The sequence below is a fragment of the Diuraphis noxia genome, unplaced genomic scaffold (assembly GCF_037042655.1).
Source record: "Diuraphis noxia isolate RWA-SAM2 unplaced genomic scaffold, SU_Dnox_SAM2 contig0001, whole genome shotgun sequence".
Taxonomy (NCBI): Eukaryota; Metazoa; Arthropoda; class Insecta; order Hemiptera; family Aphididae; genus Diuraphis; species Diuraphis noxia.
This window is the reverse complement of record NW_028301711.1, coordinates 91,399,372-91,424,835: the sequence shown is the minus strand read 5'-3', so window position 1 is coordinate 91,424,835 and position 25,464 is coordinate 91,399,372. Positions and strand designations below refer to the sequence as shown.

The 25,464-nt window shown below is 28.3% G+C and overlaps 1 protein-coding gene and 2 pseudogenes across 1 annotated transcript; all 3 read right to left on the bottom strand.

Annotated features, from left to right (window-relative positions):
* Positions 1-605: 605 nt before the first annotated feature.
* LOC149062426 (zinc finger BED domain-containing protein 5-like) lies at positions 606-1,297 on the bottom strand (annotated as a pseudogene).
* Positions 1,298-8,712: 7,415 nt separating this feature from the next.
* Positions 8,713-12,235, bottom strand: LOC149062425 (uncharacterized). Its single transcript, XM_089217069.1, has 6 exons — positions 12,141-12,235; positions 11,736-12,004; positions 10,893-10,937; positions 10,416-10,618; positions 10,207-10,324; positions 8,713-8,940 (listed from the first exon to the last, which is right to left on the bottom strand). Exons 3-6 carry the CDS (start codon positions 10,901-10,903, stop codon positions 8,802-8,804), a joined length of 471 nt encoding a protein of 156 aa, XP_089073195.1. The 5' UTR covers positions 10,904-10,937; positions 11,736-12,004; positions 12,141-12,235; the 3' UTR covers positions 8,713-8,801.
* Positions 12,236-15,601: 3,366 nt separating this feature from the next.
* On the bottom strand, positions 15,602-16,293 carry LOC149062424 (zinc finger BED domain-containing protein 5-like; annotated as a pseudogene).
* Positions 16,294-25,464: the final 9,171 nt, after the last annotated feature.

The window sequence follows — 25,464 nt, the reverse complement described above, 5'->3', positions numbered from 1 at the left end:
AACATTGTTAATAACAAAATTGTAATAATGTTCATCTCCAGTTTTACAAAAAGCATTGTTATTTTGTTTAAAATCTTGATTAATTCAACAATATTAGCCTGTCAATTTTACAGTCAACGGAAATTTTGTTTGGTTTAATTAACAAATCATTTTGTAAAATTGATAATAACTGCCATTTAATTGCAATTACTTTCATTATTAATTCAACAGTAATGCATGTTTGTTATAAAGAAGTTTAATTGTTGATAATAACTTAATTAAGTAGGTACTAAACTTTCAAAAAACCAAGTTTTTATTTTATAATATAACATAATTAAATATATTTATATATACTCTATATAAACAAATATATACTTGTACACACACACACACATACATATTCAAGTTTTTTTCTAATATAAGTACCAATTACCTGCATAAAAAATATATACATTCCCTCTTCTAATAAATCCTTGCAGTAGTTGTTTCTGGGTAATAATAGTAATTTCATGGTCCAGGGATAAAAAATATGCGATTAGTTAACTTTTAAATACTTCAAAATATGAAATTGCTTTACTTCCATTCAAACTTTAAATAGAATTTTAAAAAGAATCACTATAATTTAACTAAATATTTATAAGTATGAAGATAGCATTTTTAGCTAGAGATTGATATTCATTAGTAATACTACTACTGTACCAAAAATCTGTTAATGATATTTTATCAAATAAAGTTTTAAAACATGAATCGGTGGTAATTTCAATAAATTTTTTATACTCCGTTGTAGATAAATCTTCAGGCTTATCGTTGATTAAAAACGGATTTTTATCCCAATTATATCGTTGGATAAATTCTATATCTTTACATTCTGGAAAATATTTTTCTAATTACGATAGTATTTCATTTAAATGTTGTTCAATTTCGCCATATATTTCATTAAAATCTTCAATATTACCATCAATCGATTCTAAATATTCTTTTAACAAAGGAAAACTATCAATTTTATGTTGAGAAAAACACACATCCCAAAATTTAATTTTTTTTTTAAAGTTCGAATTTTGTCGTTTGCCGTCAAAAAGTGGTCATTTTACCTTGTATTGATAAGTTCAATTCATTTAGTTTTGTGAAAATATCAGCCAAATAACTAATTCGAAATAACCAAATTTTATCAGTAAGTCTGAGCTGTAAATTAAATAGATGATCGGTGAAAAAAACGTACAATTCATTGAGCAATTCAAGTAAACGAACAAGTGTTTTTTCCCCGAGAAAGCCATCTTACTTCGGTATGGTAAAGTAGTGATTTGTGCATACTTCCCATATCTTCACACAAAATTGTGAACAGTCTTGTCCTCATTGGTCGAGATTTTACGAAGTTTATAATCTTCACTGCCTCATCAAGTACATTTTTAAGAGGTAGTGGTATATTTTTAATAGCAAGTGCTTGACGATGAAGAATGCAATGACTATTACTACAATTGTTTGTTAATTCTTTAATTCGTGAAACCACACTAGCAGTTTTTCCAACCATTGCCTCGCTCCATCTATACAAATATCAATACAGTTATCCCAAGTCAATCCTTCTATTTCGAAAAAATTGTTCAGCATATTGAAGATTTCATAACCAGTTGTATAAGTGGACTAAGGTTGACATAATAAGAGGTCTTCAAGAGAAGTTTGAATAGGTATGCTGCTCAAATTTATCACCCTTATGATTGGTCATTATTAATCCGTTTTGCTGGAAAAGACAAATTTACTGTTATTGAAGCTAAACAAAGTCATTTTCAAGATTTTCATAGCTTGTTAAAAACAAAATATCAATTTAAAAAAAAAATGCGGCAGGACAAGCATTCTTTTTTCGTGATGTACAATGGCTACGATTTAACAAATGTGACAAAAATAATGTGTTTTACAAATTATCTTTGAAGGATGATGAAATATTTCATAAAATGGATTTAACTCGAAGGAATGCTTTATGCAATACACCAATACCCAAATATCGGTTTTCTAAAAATGATTTTTAGAAGAGTATGTTGTAGTTATGGAACCATTGTGCATTTGCTTTGATGTGTTGCAAGGTGAAAATAATATGTATTTTGGGTTTTTGTTGCCTTCTATTACAATACTCTTACAAAAATATGATGATATCGCTAAAAAAAATTTAATTTATTGTGATTCTTTAGTTAGTTTGATTAAAGCAAACGTGGAAAAACGTTTCGAACATTTTTTGACTGATCCGTTTTTATTGTCTTCAACGGTTTCACATCCGTTTTTTAAAACCATCTGGCTAACCGACAATGATAAAAACATAAGTCATTATCATTTTAAAAAAAATGTTGTTTAGAAATGTTTGAACAGTCAAATTTGCCTGAATCTGAAGTATCTGATAGCAGTATCAGCGAAGATGCAAATAATTACTTTAATTGGTCTGAAAATAAATCAAAAGTGGATCTTTCATTATATCAAGAAATAACCAGGTATTTGTTTAAGTACTTTTGTAAAAGTTTTACGAAAAATCTAAATATATTGAATGAAATGCCAACACTTAAAAAGGTATTTTTTAAATTTAACACATCACTTCCTAGCATTGCCGCTGTAGAACGCATATTTAGTGTTGATGGTGCTGTTTTATCGAAAAAAAGGGGTAAGATGAACGATAAAAATTTTGAAAATGTATTAATGTTCAAGTGTAAAAATCAATAAAATAAAATATACAGTAACTATAATATTATTATAATTAACTATTAATTAACAGTTGGTTTTTTTTTATTGTGTTTTATCAAATTAATTCTTTTTTATTATTACTATTTACTATTATTATTTAATAAACATAAATTTGGCCATTGGCTTAAAGTAGTTGAACAGTTGTAATGTTGTGTAATTAATAGTTATGTTACTAAAATACTACCTAATGTTGATTATTATTTTTTTTCAGCTTATAAAATAATAAATATGTTGCTAGGTTAGGTTCTTGTTATCAACAAGTTATTTAAAAAATAAAATATAATATATCAAAATGTAAAAATGTAGCTACTATTGATGGACGTATAGAAATTATGACGGCAGAGCTAAAATAAATGTTTGTGCGTTAACCCCTCTCCTAAGCACCCCTTTAGCTAATGGTTATTTACTTCCTGTAAAACAAATTAAATTATTGAACGTATAAATAATGTATGGCTTAAGTATCTTTATATGTTTGTGGCTTAACGCTTAGATAATATATTTTATTGATGTTTTTTGTTACATATACCTAACTATATGAATAGCGTTAAAAAAATACATTTTTATTTGATGGTTAAGAAACAACACATTAATCAAGTACTTTGTGCGACTGTCTGAGACACGAACTTGAGTACATCTTTTTTTTTATATACTATGTTATTTACAATACATACTTGAAGATATGTTCTGTTGTATATTACGTACCTACATAATATATAAAGATATGGGAACGAACTAAAGTGGACTTATAATGTTATAATATGGTCTGTGGCCTAGCAGGGAGTAGGCGTCTGCTGATCACTACATAGGTATCATATACGATACAGCCAATAGGTACACAATGCACATGTACAATATAATATAAAATATAATGAATTTGAATTCTGCCATGCATCATCTATACCATGACCCGGATGTTGTATTAATTTTATTCTATTGAAATGAACTGAACAAAATATAGTAAATTGTTTGCTCGGTCTTATATTATATTTTAAAAGTGGGTACTATAGATACATATGATGACAATGAAAGCGGATTTTGGCTTAGGCGTCACATTGTCGTTAGCACGAAACTACATCATATACACCTACCTACCCATTGTAATACAATATAACGCATTCAAAATCGATCACTTACTACCCTTGCCATGACCAGGAGTTTTTTTTTATTATATGATTCCGTGTAACTACTATTCCAACCCAAAAGTAATTGTTTGTTTTGTTGTATGTACCATGTATACGATGACAATAAAAGTGGACTTACGATCTGCACCCTCGTGTTACGATATTTTAAAAGGTACTGTCGTGTGTCGTCTGATACAATTTGTACTTAATACTTTGGTCAATGTTATTATTTTAAAGTGTTTCAATTTTTAAAATGTAAAAGTGTTTAAGTTTTAAATTATTTAAAGAGTAGTCATATTATATTGAAAATTAAAAGCGAAGAACCCGGTTCTTGAAATGTATTTTACTTATGATATCAATAAAAACAGTAGTAAATGTAATGTAGTGGGATGTACGAGGTATATATATCTGGTAAACATGCATCGAACTTGAAAAAACACATTTTTGCCCTACACAAAAATGAGTACAAAGATTTAACGGAGGCCAAATTGTCTAAATCTGGTGCTCGTATTGAAAATGTTCGGTTACATGATAAAGCTATGGTAAGTAATGACTAATAAATAATTATTATATTAATATTAAATATAGTAAATTATACATATTATTAATTATGATGTATTAATATAATTTACTAGAGATCCAGAGAGAAAAGATAAAATCATCTACTTAATATTTGTCCTTTTAAATAACTTGTGTTTACTTCTTCAGTAAATGTGTATCTGTTATAGTTAAAACCCGAAATCCGTCTTTTTATTTTTAAATAGAAAAATTGAACAGTCATTATTATTACAATTTGTCAAAGTTAAAAAGAAATCTTTTCGTATAGACATGAACCAACAGAAATTATTTGATGCTTGTGATGGGTTAGTGATAGTTAATGTGAGACCTTTTAGCTTGATGCCGGATTTAAAAAAATTATAAATCTCATCCTTGAAGCATTCGGTACACATAATACTTACTATACATTACTCATTAGTGTATTTTAAATTTGGTATAACTACCTATTTAAAAGTAATATATTATAGGTGCTACTTAATCTATTTATTATAAAAATGATAATTATATTTAAATGTTTTAGGTATATCTATTAATTCTCAAAAGGGAACATATAACATTGACGGTTCTAGTGTATGTGAAAAAATTTCAAATGATATGAAAAATTATATGGTTTCTTTAAAAATTGATGATGTTACACGTCACAATAGGTCAATTATCAGTAGGTTACAAAACCATTAGGAAACAAAACCATTGTTACATCCCGCATTCTATATTAGATAAGTACCTATATGGTACTTTGTCAAATTTCACCCTTCATAACTATATTTTATCTGTTAGTCATCTGCGGACCTCACCCAACAGTGCATTCCACCAACTAGCCATTAATTGCTATAATTAATTCGAGGAATTTGAGACATTGGCAATAAAACACATATCATAGTATATTGACTATATTGTGTGGCGTGGACGGGAAGTGAGCTATTTCAATCACTGGGGACATTTGCGGAATAGCAGCATTTTGCCAAATACTGAAATTGCCTTTCCGTATGAACTACACATACTATTTTTGTCACGCCTCCATGGTCATCGATCATTGCGAACCAAAAGCATGAATCTATATATACTATGCAGCAGTAAACCTATTCTTATAACACATTCATTTAGACAGTCATTGTTATGCACAACACATTTTAATAGCAAATATTTTGTTTTGTTTGAAGAAGATATGGACTATAGTAATTTGGTATTGATTGATTGAACTATGCAAGGTATTATTAGGCCGTTTCGTACACACCGATAAAATCGGAACCGGAGTGAGCGCCGGTGCCGGTACCGGTTGTTCTCTTTTTTTCACACATACCGGTAAAACCTAGACCGGTGCCAGATTAATTTCACATACAACGACGAAACCATATTAAACAGTTTTTGTATTCACTAAGGTGAAGTCATGTTAAGTTATTTTCTCTGTTGTTCTCAATTGAAAAGGTACCTTTTATCTTTTATGGATTGTCGCCATTTTCCACTTTCTAGCCAAGATATCGAAAATCGTATTTTCTTTTGTTGTATAATGTATTGTAATACAATCCCGGGAACATGTAGGTATGTTTTTTTTTTTGTTCGATGTCATGGCAGTGGCGTATTTATGATTTTTTCTAGGGGGTGGATGACAATAGGGGCGTAGCCCCCCACACCCCCCAACAACACAACAATGAATTAATTACTTTGAATTACATATAAATATTTATTATTATAATATAAAAAAATTTATATTATTACATATTAATATAATATAAACCATATCAATCATATAACCGTGGCCACGAGAAATGGAATGATAATATCAAAAATCTCTGTTATCGTTATAATCTTATGATAATATGATATCATGTTTAAGTACTGTTATTTTCACGAACCGTTCTTCACAGGAAAAATTGTTCGTATGATCCATTTCCTTATCACACTTATACCATGGTAATGACCACGCTCGTGGTTATTATTTAAAACCGCATCACTTATCACGGTATTATCATAGAACAGTTGTATTATATCAAGGTTAATATGAATTTATATATTTATATTAACCTTGGTATTATATATTGTATATAAATTGTGATTGTAGATTTATTAATTGCTGCCAAATGTCATGATTTTGGCGGGGAAATATGATTTATACGATTACCCATCAATGTATGGCCTGTTTTACAATCATAGTTTAAACCTCGGTTACGCTTGAACCACTGATTTTATCGGCCGAATTCGGTGGTTTAACCTGAGTTCAACTATTGTAATACGGGCCCTAATAATAAGAGCAATAAGAGGATAGTCAAAGCTAAGCCTATTCATTGCATTGTATCTTATCACAATATTAATTGGGTCATAAAAATAAAAGTAGGGCACTCAATAATAAATTGGAGATTTCGGGGTTATTGGAAGATCGCCTATTTTAGTAGTGTACTCCTTGTTAGTAAACTTTTCTTGTTTAGCCAACGCCGACTAGTAGATTTTTCCGGTTTCCCAATTTTAAGTTTTATTTTGAGATACAATTTTTTTATAAATTAGTATATTATTTTTAATATGTTTTCCTGTGAGGTTAGGGTGTTATTATTTGTTTAGTGTATTCAAATTTTTTTTTTTTTTTGTTCAAACAATTAATAAATGTCAATAATATTATTCATCAATAATTTATTATTAACAAAATGTCTGTGAATAAAATGTTGTCTTGGGTGTTGTGCAGTGTACTAAACCAAGTAAACCATGAAATATGAAAATACTAATATTTCAAAATATAATATAATATTGTGATAAGGATGTGATAAGAAAATGGATCATACGAAAATTTTTTTCCTGCAAAGAACCGTTCGTGTTATTTTCATAGAAAATAGAAGATAATAAAATCTATTATCTATGGTTATTTTATATAACAAAATTATGATACTTTTTTTGTTGATAACTGAAACTTATCAATTAATATCTGTACATTAGAATTTAATAATTAGTACATAATATTGTATACAATATCAAAGAGCCATGAGGGCGGATCTGTCCGCCCAAAGTAAATACGCCACTGTGTCATGGCTGATTTATGGCGTTCAGAACAGCAAAGAAAACAACGTAAGTTAGTTCTGCCGGATACCAACGGAATCATGCACATTTTAAGAAACACAATTATTCGTACTTACGTTTTCAACTAAAATATTTAAAATGTTCGTGCAATATTGCCATATTTCTAAAATCTTACGCAGTGTTTGGGAAGAACGTCGTTCAATAACGCGTGTTCATACTTAGTGAACGATTAACGCGAACGTTACTCGTTTTTTCAAATTGAACGTGAATAAGATGAATGGCGATTATATATTATTTTAACAATTTTTGAGACTCATAATGCATTTACAAATAATTAATAAATATGTTTAAAACATATTGATTAATTGTATTTTATAATAATATATTTTGATTATGATACTATGAATATTATGAAAATACGAATGAAATTAATTTAGTGATGAACGACCTAATCAACAATTTCATTATTTTTTTAGTGAACGTTCCGAATATTAAGTTTAATTTAAAAAATGACTAATTTATAGCTTTTTACTACATTCGTATTGTATACCTACATGATTAGAAATCTCAAAGCCTCAAAACTATAGTTCTTACGTCTTATGGTTGTCTTTTTAATACACCACGTCATTCATTTAATACTACACCCTCTCTATCATGTCGCATAAATTTATGAAAGATACAATGAAATTCCGCGTATCTACTGAAAGCTAATGTGCATTCAGATCAATTTCATATTAGTATTAGAAAAATTAAATTAACACTGTATTTTTTAATACTTTTTATACACAAAACCTTTTTCAGAGAAAGCTATAACCACGAACTAAGATATATCTTAGTTCATGGCTATAACTAACTCATTAAGCATCACACATGGAAACTAGTATGGTAACACAGTTTCTCAGTGATTACAGAGTTAATATTGTTAACGTAAAACATATCAACAACTATATGAGCTCCATGTAAAAAAAAAAAAAAAATAATTTATCTTAATGGTTTGATAAAGAACTCCAATTTTTTTAGACCGACTAAATCAAATAACAATATCTTTTCGAATTTGAAAGCTCAATAGATAAAAAAATCTAAAACATTTTCACGATTATATACTCCAGTCCAAAAGTAAAAATGTGTAAATAGTCGTTCTACACACTCAAACGCTGGTTCTCGCGGTTTACCAAACATTGCATTATTATTCATATGTGTTAAGCATACATATAAAAGGTTACTGACCCATTGTAAAATTAAAATGATATAAAATAAAATAAATAAATAAAAGTTTATTTGTATGAAGAAAATATATCATATAATTAAATGATTCCCATTACTTAAAAAAAATATATATATACATATATGTTATTGATACAAACAATATATCTTAAAAATATCTTTAGTTAAATATTGCAGAAAGTTAAAAACATAAATTTATGAAGATGGCAATAGAAAATAATATTGATCATCATAATAATATTCAGTAGTGGTTGTAGTTGGACGCATGGTGGTTGTTGTAGTAGTAGTTGTAGTGGTAGTTGGAAGACTGGTGGTTGTAGTTTCATTCTTCTTACTGTAATTATAAAGGCATAATATTGTTTATTGGACCATGACAGTTTAACTTTTATGAATATGAAGTTCTATCTTTGCTATATAGAAAGATTTATGAGTACATTGACTAGGCCACAGTTGAATTATAACTGAATAACAAGAATAGGAATATATATTATATAATTAATGGCAATTATAAGAAACAATATCTATCGTTATAAAGATTAAAATTAAGTCACTCATAAAAAATGTATATTATAGTGTCACACATATCTTCTTTATAATTTGAAGCAAAAAAAAAAAACTGACAAGTGGGTACCACTCATTAATAAATTTAAATTATAATGATATCTTAAAATAAATTTAGTAATATTATAGTCTGAAAGTCTGCCTTTAAATCGAATCGTTTTTTGTATAAAATAATTATTTAATATTACTATTTGCTGAATTAAAGTTAAACACATCCATTAAACATTTTCACAAGGCACCTAATGTTCAGCAGTGTACCTATTTACCCATTTGCCCGCTTTATAAACTCCAAAACAAATATTACTCAACCTACCTACCAGTTAAGAAGTTTACAACTAAACATAATTATATTAAATCAAATCATTATTTTAAAATATTATAAATATAATATATTAGGTAGGTATTTTGGATTTTTATAATGTGGTTTTGCAGTAGCGTTGGTATTAGTCGGTCGAGTCGGTGATCATTAACTCTGAGATTTGTCTTTTTATCACTATAAATATTAAATTAAACATAAATTTAACACAATATTTAACATTTTTGAAACAAATTCTTTTTTTTGTTTAATATTTGTGTCAGGTTATAAAACTATTAGAGAGTTTTTACTTTTGAGTCTCAAACTATCAACTAGATTTACTTTTTTGTTAGAAAACGGACTGTTGTAGAAAACATATGTTTAACTAAATTAATTAACTATAATTTTTTATATGATGTAATATAATATAAATATCCGTATAAAATAGTTAATAAGTTCTCCGATTTAAGTTTGCCGTGACAAGGATATGTTTGAGTTTGAAAGATACAGTTAAATGCAATTTCTATGATCATCCTAACCTAAACAATACCCACGTAAATATTGTGGTTGTCTAATATTTTAAAAGATAATAATAAAAAAATTTAAATTTCGTACAACAGATCGTACAACTTCAAATTTTCGAATGGTATAATGCCTACCTATAATTGTAAAAATGTTTAAAATTCAACACAATTGTATTGAATTTTACTAATATTAAAAGTTATCATTAATAAAAAGGTATACCTTTTCCGTGTCCCTGGACAATTTGATTTTATGAAATTTAAGCTGCATTCCATAAGACAGCAATGTTTTTTAAGAAATTTGTGTTTATTTTTCTTGATTTTTGATTTGCCAACAGTATCTAAAACGGGGCACATGCATAATTAGGTACATCCATGCATAATAATAATGTAGTTTTTATAGATGGTGACAAAAGTGACACTTTCATTTACCTCTTGGATTCCTCTGAGATTCCAGGAATTGGAGCCTTCTAGGCATCTCTTCACATAATATTGTTATAGAACTTTCGAGTAATTCTCCGCAATATTTTTGTTTATGTTCATATACATTAATATCACCTCGCACGGCAGCGGTCACCGACGCATCAAAGGCTATGTTGCAGGTCCACATTATAATAAATATTTTTAGACAAATCCTTAAATACAACACAAGAATATGCATAAATATTTTTAATAATTAATAATTTGAGGGTGGCAAACAACTAACAAGAGGCTAAATCATTTAAATAGAGTAGGTACCACTTATTTGTTAAAAATATTTCATTGAACATAATCAAATTATTACAAGATAAACCACCTTATATGAATACTTTAGATGTAAATTGAAACTGACAAATAACTAAGTTATGTAAAACTGACTGGGGTATCTAATGGAAGTATTCCACCTTTAATCATTTTTAAAGTACTTACATCGTCTTCATTTATGGTATCAGCTCTGTGGCAATTTTTTATGTCCTTTAAAAATATAAAAGATACATTGTTATAACAACCTTTCTAAAACAGTTTGTAACTAATAGTAAAAAGTAAAACTATCATTAATATCAGTAATAATCATAATAATAATAGTAATTAATGTTATACAGGATATAGTTTTGTATATAGAATAATATAACGTCATATTGTTTTACATTTTTTTTTTTAAGATATAGTACAAGTTTTTAATTAGGAATCGATTGATTGAAAAACAATTTTTATAACATCTATTCTATAGTAGATTAACTTCAAATAAAAATAATAATAACATCAATAATATGACATTGTGAAACAGTTGAAACTAAGATATCAAACAGCATTAATTCATTACTAAAATACCTATGATGTCTTAATTAAATTAAAATAAATTTATTGCATGTTTTTTGTACTACAATTTAATATATAATTATCATGTTATAATATTAAATAAAATGATTATAAACATTAAATTTATTAACATATTTTAACTGTGACATAATTTATACTTGAGCCAACTAAAAACTGTAATACCTAACTAAAAATTCTTGAAATATTCAAGTTTCAATATTATAAGGATGAAGTCAAGTTAGAATATGGAATAATTTATTCCGAATATTCTATGATTAAAATTTATTACTTTAATGAAATTGATTTTTTTAAAGATATTATATATATATATATTGTTTCCTCTCTCCTAATATCGTTATAATTATCAGGTTTTATCCATAAATATTAACAATTGAAAAAAAATATTATACCTCAATACGTTTAAACTTATTAAAATTATAATAAATAACCAACCTTTAAGCCACACGTATCGTATTTCAAAAAGAATTGAAATCAAAAAAAATTCTGCGACGATTGATGAGTAAAATCCACAGCCACTCTATACCGAACAACTGGATAACCGGCGACTGCGTCGGTGTAATTTGGCAACAGTACTTATTCGAGTGATTCGTATATATTATGCCGATCATGGCAATAGTGGAATCGAAATGTCCAATTGCTAAAATACGCCCTCTTCCGGTCGCATCCATAAGTAACAATTAACGTGGTTGCAACGTACTCCTCTACATAACGAGTGTATATATAGTATGATTATAACGATACAGAATGAAAGGGGAATATAGCCATTTTTGATAATGTCAATGAGAACTCCCTTTAGATTCCTATAACATTGATTTTTAAATGTATACCACATTTTACCTGCATTGTGAGAAGAGTATCTTCTTTACTTTAATATAAAATTTTGATGATAAGAGAACAATTAGTAGGTACAATATTATGTCGTGACGATCGATAGTTACGATAACGACTGTGGTCTGTACTCAATAGAAATCATTAAATACATGTTTCAATAACTGTTATCACAACTTGAGAGTTGAGACGTAGAATCATTAAACATGTAGGTTATTCACATTTCTAAAATACAATTTCCCATAACAAATCAGAATACATTTGTATCCTGATTTTACATCAATTTCTTTAAGCGAATACTCATATAATCGTATGAATGAATATCTTTAATGATATCTTTACTGTGAAAAGTTAGGTGTCCACATAGCCAATAACTAATAAGTTCATATTATATATAAAACCAAAAACATGAAGATATTTTTGTGTGATAAGGACAATTATTCTTATCAATTTATTTTGTGTTTCATATATTTTATTTGTACTGCATTTTTGTCAAAACTTAACAGTTATGTTGTAATTCATTATATTGTAAAATAAAACATTTGTGTAATAAAGTGTCATTCATTAATTATTGTATTATGCGTTCATTCGTTATAATAATTATCAAAGTAATGAAGCTAACATGAATCATGGCGCAGTCGCTTTTGGATTGACGTTTCAACAGATCAAGCAGTTAAGCAGTAAGCGCTAAGCACACGATTATTGCGCACCAAGTCTAACCTCAAAACATTGAAACATGTTCGTGTCTACTGTCTGTGAAACTTCCGAAGTTGAACTTTGGAACGGTGATGTCGCTAGTTGGGCTAGTTAAATGTATGCACATGTAGTGACCCCTCACTAACTATAGAAACTATATTTGAGTTCAGCGACGTTGGATTGATGGTCAGGATTTTCAAAGGAGAAATGGACAGAGTTTATGATTTGCACAACGTTTGAAAATCGTTAAATGTTTATTAAATGAAAAATAGAAATTATATAAATTTGAGAACAGAACGTAAAGTATATGCCCGAGCAATTAGTTATGTAAAATGAAATAGTAATGGAATGAACTAATGTATAGCGGCACTGTTGACATGCTCAACGATTATACTAATCTCTACATAGGGTGAGACACAAACTAATTCTAATTCTGCTATGGATGAAGTCCTGTATTTATGCAGAATCTTAGTGGCTAAATTGTTACACGTAAGAGACAAGGAGGTGGATCAAAAGGTACCGTCGTGGTTGTTGTTGCCAAATGTAGTTGAAAGCGTTTCCCATTCGTAGCTATCAAATATTTCTACGAATTGTAATAAATTCGCAGCGGTATTTAAATTACAAGGCTGAAGACGTGCATCGATATATAATATTGCAAATAATAAAACAATTCTGCCGTTTTATTATAATGTTTCCACGAAAATATGAAATGGTAATAAAAAAAAAGTGTTGTTTTTTTGTGATACTGAAGATGCGCATCGGTTTTGGGTGTATATTATGTAATATCGTTGATTGAATAGTAAATTGACTACGTCGGTTTACTACACACAGATTGAAAGAGAGTTACTATCTGTGTACTTTGCTTGTCATAAATTTCAACAGATGATATACGGCCATAGAATAACAATTTACACTGATCACAAGCCATTAATAACAATCTTCAAAATAGAAATAAATGACATAACCGCACGGTTACAAAGGCTAAAGTTAGGATTACTGGAATATGACATAAATCTTGAGCTTGTACCAGGAAAAAAAGTTTATTAGCTAACCCACTGTCAAGGTTATATTTTAATGATTTAAATGTGAAAACTCAGTGTGCTGACATAGCTCGTGAGATAGTAGTAGCACCAGAGAATGTATTGTTAATTTCATCGAAAAACTAAAAATGTTAAAAATTAAAACAAGGGAGGATGAATTCCTAAAAAAAATATTGAACCTCTATCACAATGGGTGGACTAATAGTCTAAAATAAAATAATACTCCATTTAGGCTAGTGAATATAATAACAACTCAGAAATGGGAAATTTGGTAAAAGATTAAAATGATATTACAGTGAGTGATGAGTTAATTTTTTTTAATAAACAGGTAGAAGTGTCTGTACTAATAGGTAGTAAGGTCTAAGGATAATATTTTTATCAAAATTACATGCAGATCACATAGGATTTGAGAAAACACTGGGCAAAGCCAAACAAGTAGTGGCCGTTTATGTCTAATGACATAAAAATTATGTTTAATAAGAAGGCTAATATTAAAGAACCACTACTAGGTACCACATGAGTTCACAGAACGTCCTTATTGTAAATTAGTCGTTGATTTTGCTGAAGTTACGGGTCAAACATATCTTATGGTAACAAACTACTATTCTAAGTGGTTTGAATCAATTAAAAAAACCTCTAAAAATACAGGCACAGTTATTAAAGAACTGAAGAAACTATTTAGATATGGGATACCTGTTGAGGTTATATCTGATATTGTACCATTTAATTATTTAGAATTCAAAACATTTTGTTGGGATAATGATATTAAATGTTTTTTGAAATAATAATAACATAATTAATATAGTATAAAATATCATAGACTCAATCCGTCTCCGCTTATAATCGTTTTTAGTATACAATTATTCATTTATATTCACATTGAACGCTCAGTTTGGAGAATATAGAGTAGCAATTATAATCACCTATTCTTTTATATAATTTATGAAATTATTTTTTTGAGTTTTTTCTGTATAAGAAGATTTATTACGCTACTCGAGATTCATTGAGGCAAGGTGGAATTGTAAATAGTGTAATAGGTATATATCTACACAGAACGAAAAATCTCATTACAATTTACAAAAATATGAGTTGAATCAACAAAAGCATTGTTAACATAGGACCAACATACAACATTGTTAATAACAAAATTGTAATAATGTTCATCTCCAGTTTTACAAAAAGCATTGTTATTTTGTTTAAAATCTTGATTAATTCAACAATATTAGCCTGTCAATTTTACAGTCAACGGAAATTTTGTTTGGTTTAATTAACAAATCATTTTGTAAAATTGATAATAACTGCCATTTAATTGCAATTACTTTCATTATTAATTCAACAGTAATGCATGTTTGTTATAAAGAAGTTTAATTGTTGATAATAACTTAATTAAGTAGGTACTAAACTTTCAAAAAACCAAGTTTTTATTTTATAATATAACATAATTAAATATATTTATATATACTCTATATAAACAAATATATACTTGTACACACACACACACATACATATTCAAGTTTTTTTCTAATATAAGTACCAATTACCTGCATAAAAAATATATACATTCCCTCTTCTAATAAATCCTTGCAGTAGTTGTTTCTGGGTAATAATAGTAATTTCATGGTCCAGGGATAAAAAATATGCGATTAGTTAACTTTTAAATACTTCAAAATATGAAATTGCTTTACTTCCATTCAAACTTTAAATAGAATTTTAAAAAGAATCACTATAATTTAACTAAATATTTATAAGTATGAAGATAGCATTTTTAGCTAGAGATTGATATTCATTAGTAATACTACTACTGTACCAAAAATCTGTTAATGATATTTTATCAAATAAAGTTTTAAAACATGAATCGGTGGTAATTTCAATAAATTTTTTATACTCCGTTGTAGATAAATCTTCAGGCTTATCGTTGATTAAAAACGGATTTTTATCCCAATTATATCGTTGGATAAATTCTATATCTTTACATTCTGGAAAATATTTTTCTAATTACGATAGTATTTCATTTAAATGTTGTTCAATTTCGCCATATATTTCATTAAAATCTTCAATATTACCATCAATCGATTCTAAATATTCTTTTAACAAAGGAAAACTATCAATTTTATGTTGAGAAAAACACACATCCCAAAATTTAATTTTTTTTTTAAAGTTCGAATTTTGTCGTTTGCCGTCAAAAAGTGGTCATTTTACCTTGTATTGATAAGTTCAATTCATTTAGTTTTGTGAAAATATCAGCCAAATAACTAATTCGAAATAACCAAATTTTATCAGTAAGTCTGAGCTGTAAATTAAATAGATGATCGGTGAAAAAAACGTACAATTCATTGAGCAATTCAAGTAAACGAACAAGTGTTTTTTCCCCGAGAAAGCCATCTTACTTCGGTATGGTAAAGTAGTGATTTGTGCATACTTCCCATATCTTCACACAAAATTGTGAACAGTCTTGTCCTCATTGGTCGAGATTTTACGAAGTTTATAATCTTCACTGCCTCATCAAGTACATTTTTAAGAGGTAGTGGTATATTTTTAATAGCAAGTGCTTGACGATGAAGAATGCAATGACTATTACTACAATTGTTTGTTAATTCTTTAATTCGTGAAACCACACTAGCAGTTTTTCCAACCATTGCCTCGCTCCATCTATACAAATATCAATACAGTTATCCCAAGTCAATCCTTCTATTTCGAAAAAATTGTTCAGCATATTGAAGATTTCATAACCAGTTGTATAAGTGGACTAAGGTTGACATAATAAGAGGTCTTCAAGAGAAGTTTGAATAGGTATGCTGCTCAAATTTATCACCCTTATGATTGGTCATTATTAATCCGTTTTGCTGGAAAAGACAAATTTACTGTTATTGAAGCTAAACAAAGTCATTTTCAAGATTTTCATAGCTTGTTAAAAACAAAATATCAATTTAAAAAAAAAATGCGGCAGGACAAGCATTCTTTTTTCGTGATGTACAATGGCTACGATTTAACAAATGTGACAAAAATAATGTGTTTTACAAATTATCTTTGAAGGATGATGAAATATTTCATAAAATGGATTTAACTCGAAGGAATGCTTTATGCAATACACCAATACCCAAATATCGGTTTTCTAAAAATGATTTTTAGAAGAGTATGTTGTAGTTATGGAACCATTGTGCATTTGCTTTGATGTGTTGCAAGGTGAAAATAATATGTATTTTGGGTTTTTGTTGCCTTCTATTACAATACTCTTACAATAATATGATGATATCGCTAAAAAAAATTTAATTTATTGTGATTCTTTAGTTAGTTTGATTAAAGCAAACGTGGAAAAACGTTTCGAACATTTTTTGACTGATCCGTTTTTATTGTCTTCAACGGTTTCACATCCGTTTTTTAAAACCATCTGGCTAACCGACAATGATAAAAACATAAGTCATTATCATTTTAAAAAAAATGTTGTTTAGAAATGTTTGAACAGTCAAATTTGCCTGAATCTGAAGTATCTGATAGCAGTATCAGCGAAGATGCAAATAATTACTTTAATTGGTCTGAAAATAAATCAAAAGTGGATCTTTCACTATATCAAGAAATAACCAGGTATTTGTTTAAGTACTTTTGTAAAAGTTTTACGAAAAATCTAAATATATTGAATGAAATGCCAACACTTAAAAAGGTATTTTTTAAATTTAACACATCACTTCCTAGCATTGCCGCTGTAGAACGCATATTTAGTGTTGATGGTGCTGTTTTATCGAAAAAAAGGGGTAAGATGAACGATAAAAATTTTGAAAATGTATTAATGTTCAAGTGTAAAAATCAATAAAATAAAATATACAGTAACTATAATATTATTATAATTAACTATTAATTAACAGTTGGTTTTTTTTTATTGTGTTTTATCAAATTAATTCTTTTTTATTATTACTATTTACTATTATTATTTAATAAACATAAATTTGGCCATTGGCTTAAAGTAGTTGAACAGTTGTAATGTTGTGTAATTAATAGTTATGTTACTAAAATACTACCTAATGTTGATTATTATTTTTTTTCAGCTTATAAAATAATAAATATGTTGCTAGGTTAGGTTCTTGTTATCAACAAGTTATTTAAAAAATAAAATATAATATATCAAAATGTAAAAATGTAGCTACTATTGATGGACGTATAGAAATTATGACGGCAGAGCTAAAATAAATGTTTGTGCGTTAACCCCTCTCCTAAGCACCCCTTTAGCTAATGGTTATTTACTTCCTGTAAAACAAATTAAATTATTGAACGTATAAATAATGTATGGCTTAAGTATCTTTATATGTTTGTGGCTTAACGCTTAGATAATATATTTTATTGATGTTTTTTGTTACATATGCCTAACTATATGAATAGCGTTAAAAAAATACATTTTTATTTGATGGTTAAGAAACAACACATTAATCAAGTACTTTGTGCGACTGTCTGAGACACGAACTTGAGTACATCTTTTTTTTTATATACTATGTTATTTACAATACATACTTGAAGATATGTTCTGTTGTATATTACGTACCTACATAATATATAAAGATATGGGAACGAACTAAAGTGGACTTATAATGTTATAATATGGTCTGTGGCCTAGCAGGGAGTAGGCGTCTGCTGATCACTACATAGGTATCATATACGATACAGCCAATAGGTACACAATGCACATGTACAATATAATATAAAATATAATGAATTTGAATTCTGCCATGCATCATCTATACCATGACCCGGATGTTGTATTAATTTTATTCTATTGAAATGAACTGAACAAAATATAGTAAATTGTTTGCTCGGTCTTATATTATATTTTAAAAGTGGGTACTATAGATACATATGATGACAATGAAAGCGGATTTTGGCTTAGGCGTCACATTGTCGTTAGCACGAAACTACATCATATACACCTACCTACCCATTGTAATACAATATAACGCATTCAAAATCGATCACTTACTACCCTTGCCATGACCAGGAGTTTTTTTTTATTATATGATTCCGTGTAACTACTATTCCAACCCAAAAGTAATTGTTTGTTTTGTTGTATGTACCATGTATACGATGACAATAAAAGTGGACTTACGATCTGCACCCTCGTGTTACGATATTTTAAAAGGTACTGTCGTGTGTCGTCTGATACAATTTGTACTTAATACTTTGGTCAATGTTATTATTTTAAAGTGTTTCAATTTTTAAAATGTAAAAGTGTTTAAGTTTTAAATTATTTAAAGAGTAGTCATATTATATTGAAAATTAAAAGCGAAGAACCCGGTTCTTGAAATGTATTTTACTTATGATATCAATAAAAACAGTAGTAAATGTAATGTAGTGGGATGTACGAGGTATATATATCTGGTAAACATGCATCGAACTTGAAAAAACACATTTTTGCCCTACACAAAAATGAGTACAAAGATTTAACGGAGGCCAAATTGTCTAAATCTGGTGCTCGTATTGAAAATGTTCGGTTACATGATAAAGCTATGGTAAGTAATGACTAATAAATAATTATTATATTAATATTAAATATAGTAAATTATACATATTATTAATTATGATGTATTAATATAATTTACTAGAGATCCAGAGAGAAAAGATAAAATCATCTACTTAATATTTGTCCTTTTAAATAACTTGTGTTTACTTCTTCAGTAAATGTGTATCTGTTATAGTTAAAACCCGAAATCCGTCTTTTTATTTTTAAATAGAAAAATTGAACAGTCATTATTATTACAATTTGTCAAAGTTAAAAAGAAATCTTTTCGTATAGACATGAACCAACAGAAATTATTTGATGCTTGTGATGGGTTAGTGATAGTTAATGTGAGACCTTTTAGCTTGATGCCGGATTTAAAAAAATTATAAATCTCATCCTTGAAGCATTCGGTACACATAATACTTACTATACATTACTCATTAGTGTATTTTAAATTTGGTATAACTACCTATTTAAAAGTAATATATTATAGGTGCTACTTAATCTATTTATTATAAAAATGATAATTATATTTAAATGTTTTAGGTATATCTATTAATTCTCAAAAGGGAACATATAACATTGACGGTTCTAGTGTATGTGAAAAAATTTCAAATGATATGAAAAATTATATGGTTTCTTTAAAAATTGATGATGTTACACGTCACAATAGGTCAATTATCAGTAGGTTACAAAACCATTAGGAAACAAAACCATTGTTACATCCCGCATTCTATATTAGATAAGTACCTATATGGTACTTTGTCAAATTTCACCCTTCATAACTATATTTTATCTGTTAGTCATCTGCGGACCTCACCCAACAGTGCATTCCACCAACTAGCCATTAATTGCTATAATTAATTCGAGGAATTTGAGACATTGGCAATAAAACACATATCATAGTATATTGACTATATTGTGTGGCGTGGACGGGAAGTGAGCTATTTCAATCACTGGGGACATTTGCGGAATAGCAGCATTTTGCCAAATACTGAAATTGCCTTTCCGTATGAACTACACATACTATTTTTGTCACGCCTCCATGGTCATCGATCATTGCGAACCAAAAGCATGAATCTATATATACTATGCAGCAGTAAACCTATTCTTATAACACATTCATTTAGACAGTCATTGTTATGCACAACACATTTTAATAGCAAATATTTTGTTTTGTTTGAAGAAGATATGGACTATAGTAATTTGGTATTGATTGATTGAACTATGCAAGGTATTATTAGGCCGTTTCGTACACACCGATAAAATCGGAACCGGAGTGAGCGCCGGTGCCGGTACCGGTTGTTCTCTTTTTTTCACACATACCGGTAAAACCTAGACCGGTGCCAGATTAATTTCACATACAACGACGAAACCATATTAAACAGTTTTTGTATTCACTAAGGTGAAGTCATGTTAAGTTATTTTCTCTGTTGTTCTCAATTGAAAAGGTACCTTTTATCTTTTATGGATTGTCGCCATTTTCCACTCTCTAGCCAAGATATCGAAAATCGTATTTTCTTTTGTTGTATAATGTATTGTAATACAATCCCGGGAACATGTAGGTATGTTTTTTTTTTTGTTCGATGTCATGGCAGTGGCGTATTTATGATTTTTTCTAGGGGGTGGATGACAATAGGGGCGTAGCCCCCCACACCCCCCAACAACACAACAATGAATTAATTACTTTGAATTACATATAAATATTTATTATTATAATATAAAAAAATTTATATTATTACATATTAATATAATATAAACCATATCAATCATATAACCGTGGCCACGAGAAATGGAATGATAATATCAAAAATCTCTGTTATCGTTATAATCTTATGATAATATGATATCATGTTTAAGTACTGTTATTTTCACGAACCGTTCTTCACAGGAAAAATTGTTCGTATGATCCATTTCCTTATCACACTTATACCATGGTAATGACCACGCTCGTGGTTATTATTTAAAACCGCATCACTTATCACGGTATTATCATAGAACAGTTGTATTATATCAAGGTTAATATGAATTTATATATTTATATTAACCTTGGTATTATATATTGTATATAAATTGTGATTGTAGATTTATTAATTGCTGCCAAATGTCATGATTTTGGCGGGGAAATATGATTTATACGATTACCCATCAATGTATGGCCTGTTTTACAATCATAGTTTAAACCTCGGTTACGCTTGAACCACTGATTTTATCGGCCGAATTCGGTGGTTTAACCTGAGTTCAACTATTGTAATACGGGCCCTAATAATAAGAGCAATAAGAGGATAGTCAAAGCTAAGCCTATTCATTGCATTGTATCTTATCACAATATTAATTGGGTCATAAAAATAAAAGTAGGGCACTCAATAATAAATTGGAGATTTCGGGGTTATTGGAAGATCGCCTATTTTAGTAGTGTACTCCTTGTTAGTAAACTTTTCTTGTTTAGCCAACGCCGACTAGTAGATTTTCCGGTTTCCCAATTTTAAGTTTTATTTTGAGATACAATTTTTTTATAAATTAGTATATTATTTTTAATATGTTTTCCTGTGAGGTTAGGGTGTTATTATTTGTTTAGTGTATTCAAATTTTTTTTTTTTTTTGTTCAAACAATTAATAAATGTCAATAATATTATTCATCAATAATTTATTATTAACAAAATGTCTGTGAATAAAATGTTGTCTTGGGTGTTGTGCAGTGTACTAAACCAAGTAAACCATGAAATATGAAAATACTAATATTTCAAAATATAATATAATATTGTGATAAGGATGTGATAAGAAAATGGATCATACGAAAATTTTTTTCCTGCAAAGAACCGTTCGTGTTATTTTCATAGAAAATAGAAGATAATAAAATCTATTATCTATGGTTATTTTATATAACAAAATTATGATACTTTTTTTGTTGATAACTGAAACTTATCAATTAATATCTGTACATTAGAATTTAATAATTAGTACATAATATTGTATACAATATCAAAGAGCCATGAGGGCGGATCTGTCCGCCCAAAGTAAATACGCCACTGTGTCATGGCTGATTTATGGCGTTCAGAACAGCAAAGAAAACAACGTAAGTTAGTTCTGCCGGATACCAACGGAATCATGCACATTTTAAGAAACACAATTATTCGTACTTACGTTTTCAACTAAAATATTTAAAATGTTCGTGCAATATTGCCATATTTCTAAAATCTTACGCAGTGTTTGGGAAGAACGTCGTTCAATAACGCGTGTTCATACTTAGTGAACGATTAACGCGAACGTTACTCGTTTTTTCAAATTGAACGTGAATAAGATGAATGGCGATTATATATTATTTTAACAATTTTTGAGACTCATAATGCATTTACAAATAATTAATAAATATGTTTAAAACATATTGATTAATTGTATTTTATAATAATATATTTTGATTATGATACTATGAATATTATGAAAATACGAATGAAATTAATTTAGTGATGAACGACCTAATCAACAATTTCATTATTTTTTTAGTGAACGTTCCGAATATTAAGTTTAATTTAAAAAATGACTAATTTATAGCTTTTTACTACATTCGTATTGTATACCTACATGATTAGAAATCTCAAAGCCTCAAAACTATAGTTCTTACGTCTTATGGTTGTCTTTTTAATACACCACGTCATTCATTTAATACTACACCCTCTCTATCATGTCGCATAAATTTATGAAAGATACAATGAAATTCCGCGTATCTATTGAATGCTAATGTGCATTCAGATCAATTTCATATTAGTATTAGAAAAATTAAATTAACACTGTATTTTTTAATACTTTTTATACACAAAACCTTTTTCAGAGAAAGCTATAACCACGAACTAAGATATATCTTAGTTCATGGCTATAACTAACTCATTAAGCATCACACATGGAAACTAGTATGGTAACACAGTTTCTCAGTGATTACAGAGTTAATATTGTTAACGTAAAACATATCAACAACTATATGAGCTCCATGTAAAAAAAAAAAAAAAATAATTTATCTTAATGGTTTGATAAAGAACTCCAATTTTTTTAGACCGACTAAATCAAATAACAATATCTTTTCGAATTTGAAAGCTCAATAGATAAAAAAATCTAAAACATTTTCACGATTATATACTCCAGTCCAAAAGTAAAAATGTGTAAATAGTCGTTCTACACACTCAAACGCTGGTTCTCGCGGTTTACCAAACATTGCATTATTATTCATATGTGTTAAGCATACATATAAAAGGTTACTGACCCATTGTAAAATTAAAATGATATAAAATAAAATAAATAAATAAAAGTTTATTTGTATGAAGAAAATATATCATATAATTAAATGATTCCCATTACTTAAAAAAAATATATATATACATATATGTTATTGATACAAACAATATATCTTAAAAATATCTTTAGTTAAATATTGCAGAAAGTTAAAAACATAAATTTATGAAGATGGCAATAGAAAATAATATTGATCATCATAATAATATTCAGTAGTGGGTGTGTATCTACTATTCAGGGTTGTATACTTGTATGCTAAACTAGTATGTAATTTAATCTAAATATTATAATTATTTACCACGTAAATATAGGTATGCCGTAACAGCAAAACAAACTAAGTACAATGTAATAACTAATAGCTAAACACATGGCAATATAACATATGAGCCATAATCACTATTTAATGGCGTTTTCCATCACACTCCACCGTCTGCACTGTTGGCGTCTGGTGCACATAATGTATGTTCCATCTGGAACACTGGTGCGCTCTGTATGAAATTTTTTATGTTTCACCTCACTACACTCGGCCAGTTTTTTGAACTGAGTGCATTGATAGTTGCACGAGCTCCAGTCGACGGTGGGCTTTATCATTTTCTTGATACAACTGATAACAGTCTAATAATATTGATGTGACAAATTTTACCATTGTAATTTGTAATTATAATTTAATATTTATTATTTATTCGCACAAGCCTATGCATACAGTCTAATACCTACTTTATATATTATAATGAATAATCATCAACACAATGTTTTAACATTAATGAGTTATTTATCATCCAGCGAAAGCGATGACGATGAATTGATTAATTATATTTTAAAGCAGCCTGTTATAAGACCCAAAATTTCTAATTTTATTTTAAATGTTGTTTACTCATACTCAGATAAACAGGTATCTTCATCAATACTCAATACTCATTTTTATATTTAATATTTTGAATGTGCATTAAATGAGGAAGCCAAATATGATTTATTTAATATAATATACATATTATTTTTAGTTTAAAGGCAGCTTTAGAATGGAAAGAGCTACAGCTAATTATATAATAAAAACATTTGAAGATTCTTCATTTTTCCCACAACAGTATAAATATGAACCTGGTCAAACTTCAGAAAACTATATTCTTTCATATATATGGTATTAAAACTACTTTGTTTATTTTATAAACAAACAAAAATGAATAATATAATAAGTGTTCCCAATAGGTTTTCCGCCAACAAATCATGTTTACGAGATGTGGCCGAACGTTTTGGTAATGGCTTAACCACCCAATTCCGTATCAATGATAGAGTGATGAACTTTTTGATTGACATTTCACACAAAGTTATAAATTTTGATGAAGGCATTACTAATTTAGCTAGGGAGTTTAAAAAGGTAAGTACTGAAATATTTCAGATCAATTTTAGGTGTAATCGTAATGTGGTAGCCTATACATTAAATAGGCACCTAGGTACAGATAGGTAATTATAGAAAATAATCATCTTAAATCCTAAAAAATGGTGGTCAAGTGGGTGTCGCTCTGCTGTACAGTAGATTACAAGTAGGTTACTGTATAATGGATGGTGTTAAATTTGAATCCAATGATATAATATCATTGTGTAAGGTTGTTTTTTTTTGGGTAGGTATAACTCTAAAACAAATTACTGTAAATACCTACTTAAAAATATCACTAAAATTTTTTATGCTTTTTGAGCTATTTTAGACAATGACATTTTTTATATTCTTCATAAGTTTTTCTAACAAAGTAACAAACAAAAAATGTTAACCCACAACCACATTAATTTTTTATGAGGGTTTGAAGTTGATATTTTTCAATTATGGTCATTTACC

What these genes read in the sequence shown, in the direction of transcription:
- LOC149062425 (XM_089217069.1), bottom strand. An exon ending in ATCTCAGAGGAATCCAAGAG is followed by an intron (nt 10,325 to 10,415) that starts GTAAATGAAAGT and finishes GCCCCGTTTTAG; the next exon opens with ATACTGTTGGCAAATCAAAA. An exon ending in TGTCCAGGGACACGGAAAAG is followed by an intron (nt 8,941 to 10,206) that starts GTATACCTTTTT and finishes TTATAATTACAG; the next exon opens with TAAGAAGAATGAAACTACAA.